The sequence below is a fragment of the Hyperoodon ampullatus genome (genome assembly GCF_949752795.1).
Source record: "Hyperoodon ampullatus genome assembly, chromosome: 8".
In the NCBI taxonomy this organism is placed as follows: Eukaryota; Metazoa; Chordata; class Mammalia; order Artiodactyla; family Ziphiidae; genus Hyperoodon; species Hyperoodon ampullatus.
In genome coordinates this window covers 19,851,083-19,861,694 of record NC_136921.1, presented here as the reverse complement: position 1 = coordinate 19,861,694, position 10,612 = coordinate 19,851,083, and the positions used below count along the sequence as shown (strand labels likewise).

At 52.9% G+C, this 10,612-nt stretch overlaps 2 protein-coding genes across 3 annotated transcripts; one reads left to right on the top strand and one right to left on the bottom strand.

Annotated features, from left to right (window-relative positions):
* Positions 1 to 33: 33 nt before the first annotated feature.
* Positions 34 to 2,794, top strand: BCS1L (BCS1 homolog, ubiquinol-cytochrome c reductase complex chaperone). Its single transcript, XM_079710245.1, has 7 exons — positions 34 to 368; positions 470 to 609; positions 824 to 1,018; positions 1,323 to 1,386; positions 1,625 to 1,794; positions 2,012 to 2,129; positions 2,494 to 2,794. The coding sequence occupies exons 1-7, from the start codon at positions 49 to 51 to the stop codon at positions 2,744 to 2,746; spliced, it is 1,260 nt and encodes a 419-aa protein (XP_079566371.1). The 5' UTR covers positions 34 to 48; the 3' UTR covers positions 2,747 to 2,794.
* Positions 2,795 to 3,247: 453 nt separating this feature from the next.
* Positions 3,248 to 9,887, bottom strand: RNF25 (ring finger protein 25; the record flags this gene model as incomplete). Of its 2 annotated transcripts, none has more annotated exons than XM_079710247.1 (10): positions 3,248 to 3,893; positions 4,095 to 4,229; positions 4,503 to 4,595; positions 4,933 to 5,076; positions 5,165 to 5,236; positions 6,402 to 6,471; positions 6,570 to 6,637; positions 6,730 to 6,832; positions 7,074 to 7,148; positions 9,823 to 9,887. In XM_079710247.1, the coding sequence occupies 10 exons, from the start codon at positions 9,861 to 9,863 to the stop codon at positions 3,315 to 3,317; spliced, it is 1,380 nt and encodes a 459-aa protein (XP_079566373.1). In that variant the 3' UTR covers positions 3,248 to 3,314. The 2 variants fall into 2 exon arrangements, with proteins under 2 accessions (XP_079566373.1, XP_079566372.1); XM_079710246.1 differs by having other exon boundaries at positions 4,503 to 4,592; positions 9,823 to 9,863.
* Between the last annotated feature and the right edge of the window lie 725 nt (positions 9,888 to 10,612).

Genomic DNA, 10,612 nt, shown 5'->3' with positions numbered 1-10,612 from the left:
TCTTGAAAATGCCTTGGGGCCTGTAAGATTCAGTGTTTTCCTTTCAAGATGCCCCTCTCAGACTTTGTTCTGGCCCTGAAGGACAATCCCTACTTTGGGGCTGGATTTGGGCTGGTGGGTGTGGGCACAGCCCTGGCCCTGGCCCGGAAGGGTGCCCAACTGGGTCTGGTGGCGTTCCGGCGCCATTACATGATCACACTGGAAGTCCCTGCTCGAGACAGGAGCTATGCCTGGTTGCTTAGCTGGCTCACCCGCCACAGTACCCGAACTCAGCACCTCAGTGTCGAGACTTCATACCTTCAGCACGAGAGTGGCCGCATCTCCACTAAATTTGAATTTGTCCCCAGCCCTGGAAACCACTTTATCTGGTAAGGTTGGGAACCAGAGAGAGCTCTGAGAGTAGAAAAGGAGAATGAGGGGAGGTGGGTTTGACCCATTCGTTCACCTCATTTTGACCATTCTTATTCAGGTATCAAGGGAAATGGATCCGGGTGGAACGGAGCCGAGAGATGCAGATGATAGACCTGCAGACGGGGACCCCCTGGGAATCTGTCACCTTCACGGCTCTGGGCACTGACCGAAAGGTCTTCTTCAGCATCCTGGAGGAAGGTGTGGGATGGCACAGACAGGCTTTATGGGGGCAGGGGGTGGTGGTTGCAGGGATGGGGTCTTCGACATCAAAGGAAGAGAAGCTTGGAGAGGAGGAACAGGAGGCTCTGAGACCATGGGAGCACTGGTGGCTATGGAAACTGTTTTGGCACAGCTCTGCCTAGTAGCATGGCAAAGAGAAATTACTGGCTTTGTCTCATCTCCCCCCTCCCAGCTCGAGAGCTAGCCTTGCAGCAGGAGGAAGGAAAGACAGTGATGTACACAGCTGTGGGCTCTGAATGGCGCCCCTTTGGCTATCCACGCCGCCGCCGGCCACTGAATTCTGTGGTTCTAGAACAGGGTCTGGCTGACCGAATTGTCAGAGACATCCAGGAATTCATCGATAACCCCAAGTGGTACACTGACAGAGGTGAGAAGCAGCTGGGGTCTTGGCTAGGTGGTTTTTGACGTGGTATTAGAACAGGAGGGAACAGGCTGGTCTTTGTGGCCAGATATAAAGCTGTGGGCTAGCGCTTTATATTTGTGGGCAAATATAAAGCTCTAGCCTAATTCCCATAGACGAAGGGGAGAGAAAAGTTGTCTACAGGAATGATTTCTTCCAATGCCAAAGTCACCAGGCCTCCAGGGAGCAGAGGTGGGCATGAATGTGGACATCTGGGGCAGAGTACATGATTCATTTTAGGTCCTGACCATCATCCTGGCTGTATTCTTAGGCATTCCCTACAGACGTGGCTACCTGCTTTATGGGCCCCCTGGTTGCGGAAAGAGCAGTTTTATGTGAGTAGAGTCAAACTTCCCTTAACCCTCAAACTGGAGAGAAACTGGACTGGTGGGGTTGGAAAGGGAAATAAATGTGGGGAACAGGAACCGGGATGAACATGAGACATGTGGAACACTAGCGGGGTATGGTGCAAGGTTTAGGCCTCTGAGACAAAACTAGTACAGTGAGGAACAAGCAGCTGGGCCCAAGGACCAGTTTCCAGGTTGCCCATTACCTGTCATCCCTCCTCCATAGCACAGCCCTGGCTGGGGAACTACAGCACAGCATCTGCCTGCTGAGTCTCACAGACTCCAGCCTCTCTGATGACCGGCTCAACCACCTGCTGAGCGTGGCACCGCAGCAGAGCCTGGTGCTCCTGGAGGATGTGGATGCTGCCTTTCTCAGTCGAGACCTGGCTGCGGACAGTAAGTGAGGGAAGTTGATGGAAGGGGGAGTGTTTCTAAATGAGGAACAGTGGAAGAAAGGAGAAATCCAGAGAGCTGATGGAGGACACTCGGGTTAGCAATGAGAGTCCACAAGACGCACTGATAAGTAGGGGGACATGGTAAGTAAGGAGTAGAAGGGGATGCTAACTTTAAGTAGGGCTATGATCACTCACGCTTCATCTCTGCCTTCTTCCAGACCCAGTAAAGTACCAAGGTCTAGGTCGGCTCACTTTCAGCGGCCTGCTCAATGCCTTGGATGGCGTGGCTTCCACTGAGGCACGCATTGTGTTCATGACCACCAACCATGTTGACAGGTGAGGAGTGAGGTACTCAAGACCGTGAGGCAAGATGCCACCCCCTCACCATCTTAGGAGGGTCAGGAGGTTCAGCGGGACCATTTTTTTTTTTTTTTTCCTGTACGCGGGCCTCTCACTGTTGTGGCCTCCCCCGTTGCGGAGCACAGGCTCCGGACGCGCAGGCTCAGTGGCCATGGCTCACGGGCCCAGCCGCTCCGCGGCAAGTGGGATCTTCCTGGACTGGGGCACGAACCCGTGTCCCCTGCGTCGGCAGGCAGACTCTCAACCACTGCGCCACCAGGGAAGCCCTAATGGGACCATTTTTGGGGGTGCTGGTGGCACTGCTGCTCATGACTCTGCTTCTGCTGCCTTCTTCTCTTAGGCTCGACCCTGCCCTGATACGCCCTGGGCGAGTAGACCTGAAGGAGTACGTGGGCCACTGCTCACGCTGGCAGCTGACCCAGATGTTCCAGAGGTTCTATCCAGGGCAAGCAGCTTCCCTGGCCGAGACCTTTGCAGATCGTGTCCTTCAAGCTACAACTCAGATCAGCCCTGCCCAGGTGCAGGGCTACTTCATGCTTTATAAAAGTGACCCTGCAGGGGCAATTCACAATGCAGAGTCTCTGAGGACGTGACAACCGGGCTGTTCCCAGCCCTCTCCTCCTCTAGGAAATCAATAAACACCTGCCATGCTACTCCGTTCTCTGACCTCCCTCCTACCTTCTGGTGTTGGCACTTGAGGAAAAAAGCAGGGGCTATAAACACAGATGCCTTCAGGGGCCATCAGGTGTCCACATATGCAAATGCTGGGGGCACAGCCTGCCTTAGACAAAGGGGGAAGAAGAGAGACTGTAGTAAACAGGAAAGTACCATCCTCCACCTCAAGATATTCAAGTATAGATAGATGTGGGTGTATGCACAGTGGGTTATGGGGCAGGGTGGGTCCTGCATATTCTTAAATGTTGGCCTCCACTAGTTTTCCTTGGAATCCACTATACTAGCTGAGATGTCAGACTTCTCTTTATCCAGACCCCGATTTCCTGGGAGAACAGACTTCAGAGCAAGATTGTGGCTACTCTGCCATGCTCGTCTTGCTGGGAATTTAGAAAGAGAGCCATACTTCACAGGCTAGGCACTACTGAGTAAGGAAAGCCAAACAAGGCCAATCTCTTTATTGTCCCCCCACCACCCCCCACAGTACTGCTAGGAACCATCCTCCAATTCGAGGCTCACGGGCTCCTTTCGAGGACCAGGCCGGTAGGCTCCCCGACCCCGAGGCAGGTGGGGGTAGGAAGAAGCTGGTGTCCGACCCTTGGAGCGCTCCCAGCGGGCACAGTCGCGAGTCCTGCGGGGCGGGGGACCCTGCCAGTTGCCGTGCCCCTTTTCTTGGGGAGGGCCTTCAACCCCTTGGTTACGGGACTCTGGCTTTAGGTCCATAGGCTCCTTGAGGGGCCCCTCAGGAGGTGGCAGTTCCTGGGTGTCACTGGTACCTTTGAGGGCATTGCACTCCCCTCCTTTTAGATGCCTCCGTTCGGGCTGTCTCCAGGGACCTCGACTGGCCCGGGGAGGATCTAGCATAGCTTTCTGGGTCTCGCCCAGCTTCTGCTGATTTGGCCTAGCCCCTGGAATCTTCTCACATGTGTACTGGGAGGCCACAGGCAGAGGAGCTGACAGGGTGGTCTGAGCAGTTGATGAGGTGGACTGTTCTGTGGCAAGGGTACTGGGTGGGTGGGATCCTCCAGAGGCATCTACAGCTGACTCGGGTTCCAAAGGGGCAGGAGGCTAGAAGGAAGTGAGCAGATGCAGTGAAGGGGATGCAATTCCTCAAAGCGGGGAACCGCAGGCCCCTCCCCTAGAATCTGAGCCGACCGCCATCCGCCTATAACCTCCCAGGGTAGAACAAGGCTCACCCGAGGGCCACGGCAGAGGGGTGTTGGTAGGAAGGTTGGGGTCATCGGGAGGAGTGGGAACCCCTCCCCTCACCTGCTGGAGGCTGATGAAGTACCGGTTACGCTCAGCCTCAAGGTCAATGATGCCCCCTCTCTCCTGCTGTCTCTGGTAGAGCCTCTTGCGCTCTTCTTGCTGGCGCAAGCTCTCTGCATCGGGCTGGTACAGCTCCTGGAGGGAAAGGAGCAGAATGGCACGGAGAGAAGAAGCAACAGGAGAAGGCAGACTTGAAACCCCGGCTCTTCCAGGACTGCCTCAGGAGATCTGCTTGAGGTTCTTGGTTTTATCCCTCAGACTGGGCTCCCAAACAGAGTTTTGGACTTCTGCTGGGGGCCACGGCTTTACAGAGAGGGCCCAGGCAGCTTGAGGCCAACTCCAGAGGCCCCATTCAAAGCAGACAAGATGCCATTATTCTTGGCTCAGATTGGCGGCGAGTTCCCTTACCACGGGCTGCTGGGGTTCAGGGGCTGCTTTCAGCGAGGCAAGATCGTACACGAGTGGCTCTCTGCACACCGGGCACTGCACACCAACGGCCTTCTGAAAAGAGAGGCGAAATCGCACCCCTGCTTCCCAGCCTAGGGTGCTTGCCAGCTGCCCAGCCTCATCTGTAGAGGGCTGGGACGGAGGGGCACAGGAATACCTGTTCAGCAGTGAGGGGGAGCAAAGCAGGGGCTGCCTAACTAGAGGCCCGGGAACCCTCTGAAACCGTGTGCAATATGATTACGTGTGCGTATAAGGATGCCCCTTTTTCCTGGACAAAGGTGAGCTTTCGTTAATCTCAGAGGTACCTATGACCCTGAAAAGGCTAAGGCGGCCCTGGAGTGGAGCGATAGAAGAGGGTATGAGGTCAAGCGAGCAGGGCCAGCAGGTCGACCTGTTTGGTTGCGGCGTGCTGCCATTCCCGTTCCTGCTCCCGCCCCTGGGCCTGCAGCTCCTGCTCCATGTGCTGGATGTACCGAGCCAGGCAGTGGCAGTGGAAGTAGTGGTAACAGGTGGTTTTGGTAAAGGCCTCCTTCTCCTGGAGGGTAAGGCACTGTGTCAGAGCTCGCCCCGAGCCCTCCACTGTCTGTCACAGCCGACCCCCAGGTCCCAAGAGAGTAACCCACCTGGAAACCATAGAGGCAGATGACGCACTGGCCATGGGGGATGTTGTTATCTGTGAGAATTTCCTTCCCTTTCTGAGAGGAGAGAAGACACTGTTCAAATAGGGAAGCAGGGGCCAGAACTGTGAGTGAAGCTTGTTGACTACTCCCAGGAGTGACTGGCGGGCCGTCTCCCACCGAGCCAGTTTTGCCTTGCGTTCATGCATTTGTCTTGGTGATGCTCCCTCTGCTTGGAATCAATCCTCCTCCATGCCCACACCCCTCCCCCCAAATCTACCCAGCTTCAAAATCCAATTTAATTGTTTTTCCACTCATTAAGTCACTTTTAACACATCTTGGGGATGAAAATAAAACACCTTAGAGAGTAAAAAATGTTCAATTAAAACTCACATCTTCTGGGAGGCCTTTCCTGGTTATCCCCCTTTGAATATCACTCCCTCAATGAGCCTGTTCTGGAGTCAGCTTTCAGAAAGAAAGTGAAGGCATGGACACCCCAAACGGACAGAGAATTCAAAAGGCATCAGGTTGAGCTATGAAATACGCATTTGCACTGTTGTTTAATAGATAATACTCTGGAATTCCACAAAGTTCAGAGCTGCATCGTGGAGGCCTGACTCGGAAATGCTACAGTGGTCTATGCCCACTCTGACTCCAGGCCACCCACCTTCATTCTTTTCTGAACATTTTCCTTAAAAACTCAAAGTAGAGGAAAACAAGACTGTATTTGTGTTTTTGATCTCAAACAACAAAAGTTAGCTGTGTATATTAACTTGTAGCTCTAGGCATAGTTTCATGTGGGTTGTTTCCTTTACTAGGGTAGAAACTCTTTGAGGAAAAGAACCATGACTTTTTCTAGTCAGCTCCAATGGCAGACTAGCCTTCAAATGTTCATGTATGGCTAGACCCTCCAGGCAAGATCTCTTGCCATTTTCAGTTGCCAATGCCAAGAGAACAAGAAATGCACTGATAACGAAGCGCAAAAAATTCAAGTTAAAGAGGAAAAAAAATTTTCTGTCACGATGCTGGAATAGGCAACTTGGGGAAGCTATAGAACCGTCTTTGGGGAGATTTTTTGAAACAGAAGAGAGTCTCACCTTTCTGGAGCAGTTTAGGCTTACCTAAACAAGAACTAAATGAATGTCTCCAGACATATTTAAGATTCTAGGCCCACGGCCTCCCTTGAAAGAAACTGCTCTAGCTGGAAGACAAGGACATTTCCCCAGGCTAGCACACCTCTCACCTCGATGAGTTCATAGAGCATGGCAGTACCCAGCCCAGCCTCAGCCATGTGGCTCAGCGCCTGTGAGATCCTGTGGGGAGAGGGCAAAGCAAACATTAGGCCTGCCCCCTTCCCTCACCAGACTGAGCTGTATCCCAAATTTTCCCTGCTCTGACCAGCGTGACTTACTTGTGGATCTGTTCATCTGAGAGTCCTCGGGGGTTACGGATAGAGATCTGTGGCACCTCATGGGGATACTAGAGAGAGAAAATACCATGCTACCGCTAATGCACTCTACCCCAAGGCCTCTCCCCTGCCTCCCTTTGCTGCCATAATGTAGAGGCCTCACCTGTGCTGGGACCCGAAGCACCAGAGTGAAGCAGACATACTGTGAATCCTGGTCTTCTGCAGTGGCGGGGTGCAGGGTGATGTAGATCTCCCATGGTGATGATCTGCAGGTGGATGAAGTGGAGACCTGGGATGTGACTGGGCAGGGACTTGAGAGCTGGGGAGGATGGGGGTGAGAGAGTAAAGCGGGCAGAGGAAGTGAGCATGAGGCTCTTTCTTTGGGGTGATTAAAGGAACAGACTGTCTACATGACAGAAATATTATCTCAAATCAAGGCCCACAGATACTGCATGGAATCCTCTTACTACCAAGGGGACTCCTGCCCACCTCTAGTTGAATACGTACCTGCCATTTCCTTTGACCACCTGTAGTTCATCCAGATAGATAGACTCTAACACTTCAACTTCAGAGGGAAGGACCCTGGAGAGACAGGGGAGATTGACTTACCATTACAACTCTCCCTATTAAAGCCTACTAAGGCCAATGAAGGCTGGCTTTGTAGAAAAATGGCAATCTGCATGAGTGGATTCTCTTGCTAACCTCCATAAAAATGGGGGAAACATGTTACCTTAATTTGTCAAGTGGCCAGGTAGAAAGCACAGTAATCAGAGTTTCACAGATCATTTCTGCCAATAGATGAGGAAACAGATTCCCAAGAAGGTGAAAAGACTAGCCCAAATCTCAAGGCTTAACAGAGGGAGGACTGAGACCCAAGCTAGGTTTCCTGACTCCCTGTATAAGTTTCATTGTACTGTTGGTTGTTCCTTAGTGGCCATCTCTCTGACCCAGAAATATGACATCTATTGATTAGCATTAGGGTTACCAATACCACTCCTGGTTTTCCCTACACCGTTCATGGATCCCAGTGTCTATACACACTGCCAATACCAGTCACTGTAAACCTCCTCAAAGGAGATACCAACCTGAACAGATCTACATGCTGTAAAGGCTGTGCTGTAGTGGAAGAGCCATCAGCCTTGGAATGAGTAACAGGTACCAATCACTTACCAGCTATGTGATCTGAGTAGTTACTTATATCTGTAAGCCTGAATTACCCTGTCCACCACATAGATACTACCACCCACTCTCCACAGTTATCGTGAGGATGAAAGGTGATGTCAAGTGCCTAATAGTATCTTGGCCATAGTAGCTAGTATGTGTTCTTTTTTCTTCCTATTTGTATTAACCTTCTCCCTTAAAAGGAAAGAGAGAAGGTTGTAGTTAATATTCAATGTATTTATGATCCCTGCTGTCTGACTGATCTAGATCAACTTGTGCAGGTCAGGATCCAGTGGCCCCTCCACCCACCTGCTCCCCAGTCCAGAACTCTCTTAGGAAGAGATGTCAGTGTCTCTGCCATCCCTTAGAGGACACACATGTTTAATCACAGAAACAGCAGTTGTAATGCCACTGAAGATGAGTTACTGGCTTGAGGCCACAGCTTTACCCAGATAATACATGGAAAGATACATGCTTGGTTTGCTTTCTTATAGTTATATTGCCCCTTCTTCACCAAAAGCAGGGCTGCCCTAGTGTGACATATATGTGTGTGTGGGTGTGGGTGTGTATACATGTGTATGTGTATGTATATATAGAGAGTGATTCTCAAAAATTTTTAAAGTCTTAGGCAGATATCTGAAAATATAAATAGATAACGTAGGTAACAGTTGAGTACTTCTGGTTGACATGAGCGTTGGAGTCTTAGAGCACCGCAGGCTGGTTGTACAATCAATACGGCCCTCGCCAAGGTACAATGTGTCCCCTCAGAATCTTAAATTCCCCCTGAATAGGTTGAAAACAGCAACTCTGGATGGTCTCAAAAAAGGCTAGCACTGGCTGGGCTCCCTGAACCAATGAAACACTGAGGTGTAGCCTCCATCAAGAAGCCCTTCAATACTTCACCCACCCTACCTGTGACTTGGGCCCTGGATGTGAGATATGAAACGGGATGGTGGTAAGATGGTGACAAAAAAAAGGGGAGGGCTTCCCTGGTGGCGCAGTGGTTGAGAGTCCGCCTGCCGATGCAGGGGACACGGATTCGTGCCCCGGTCCGGGAGGATCCCACATGCCGCGGAGCGGCTGGGCCCGCGAGCCATGGCCGCTGAGCCTGCGCGTCCGGAGCCTGTGCTCCGCAACGGGAGAGGCCACGACAGTGAGAGGCCCGTGTACCGCGAAAAAAAAAAGGGGGGGGGGGAGTGGAACTACAATGTCCTAGAACTAAGAACCTAAGGTTTGGAGTCTGACAACCTGGATTCCTAGCCATAACTATGTACCTTTTGGCAACTCATTTTACCTCTTCAGGCCTCATTTAGTCTCCTCAGGTGCCTACACCTCAGAGTTATTAATGAAAAGGAGGCTTAGGTATGTTACAAATCCATCTTGATCCTCTCAGATCCTTCTCTGAGGTGGATGCCACACCCACTTTTTTTTTTTTTTTTTTTTTTTTTTTTTACAGCTGAGAAGCTAGGTGGCCTGGTCAGCATCACACAGCAAATAAAATATGATGTGAACCCACATTTATCTATTTCCAAATCCCAGAGTCCTTCCATGTTCTGGGCCCTTGTGAAGAATGCTTGAGAGAAGGACTAGGAGCGCTTTTCGTGAGGTGTAAAGCTTTATTCAGACAACAGTCCTCATTAGTGCTGTCGGGAAGGGAGAAGGTTGAGGAAAGCCTCAGAGGGAATAGTCTGGTCCGAGGGAAAAGGGGGACGGGAACTGGAGGACATCGGTTCTGGGAAGTAAAAGGGCCGGGGAGGGAGGCGGAGATCTGATAAACAGGCATCCCCCGGGACCGTGAGCAAATCCACTTCAGAAGGCGAGAATGGGACGGGGTGAAGCCGGAGGATCGAACCTGATAAGGCGCGGCCCGAACTAGCCAGGCCGGCGCTGATGCGGTCTCCTCCGGGTCAGACCAGTGCCCCTCCACCCACCCGCTCCCCAGTCCAGAACTCTCTTAGGAAGAGATGTAAGCGTCTCTGCCATCCCTCATCCCTCGCCCCGCCGCACGCGCCCGCCGTACGGACCGTCCGCGGCTGCCGCTAGTCCCCCGGACCGGATCCAGGCGGTCCTCCAAAGCCCATGACCCCCAAGTTACCAGTCCTCCTCCCCTGCAGCTGCCGACGCAGACGCCGCCATGTCTTCTGCGGCCCGCAGCCGGAACCGGAAACAGCCTCCGGGCAGTTGGAGGCGGAAAGTAAAGCAGTGGAGGGAGAGTAGCTCGTGGCCGTTTCTAGGCAACCGCAGACTCGCGGTCCTTAGATGGTCCTGAGGGCCAAGGGATGGCTCGGAAATGCCCTAGGAAGTGCCTATGGGCGGCCCACCGTCTCTCCCACACCCCTGAACGCCTGTTCCTCCGAACCTCTGACCAGTTCTAGCGAGTAAAATTGGTAACAATGTGAGTCTAAAGAGACCGGCAGTGGGGGTGGGACGATAAGTCCCACGATAAGAACGATAAGTCAGGCAAAATACGAAGGCAGCCAGAAGGGGCGGGGCTGAAGGCCAGGGCCGGCGTCCCTCGGTCTGAAGAGCTTGAAGCTCCTAGGCTTGGGGTAAGAGAGGCGCTCCTGTCCGCTAAGCCGGCGGGCCGGGGGTGTGGGCGGGGGTGCTGAGGAGGTTGTCAGTGGCAGGAACTTTGGGGTGGCTGTAAGGGGCGGGGTCGGTGGGCGAGGCTGGATGGAGGGGGGTGGGGTCGGGTGGGCGAGGCTGGGTGGAGAGGGTGGGGTGAAGGGGAGAGGCTGGGTGAAGGGGGCAGTGGTCGGGTGGGCAAGGCTTGGTGGAGGGGGAAGGGGGACACGGGGTCAGGTGGGAACAAGGTTGGTTTGGGAGACAGAGAAAAGGAGGGAGGACTACGGAAGGCACTCTGCTCCAAGATCTCATCTTTCCAT

What these genes read in the sequence shown, in the direction of transcription:
- BCS1L (XM_079710245.1), top strand. Translation starts at nt 49, where the DNA reads ATGCCCCTCTCAGACTTTGTTCTGGCCCTGAAGGACAATCCCTACTTT. An exon ending in CTTCAGCATCCTGGAGGAAG is followed by an intron (nt 610 to 823) that starts GTGTGGGATGGC and finishes CCCCCCTCCCAG; the next exon opens with CTCGAGAGCTAGCCTTGCAG. An exon ending in CAAGTGGTACACTGACAGAG is followed by an intron (nt 1,019 to 1,322) that starts GTGAGAAGCAGC and finishes CTGTATTCTTAG; the next exon opens with GCATTCCCTACAGACGTGGC.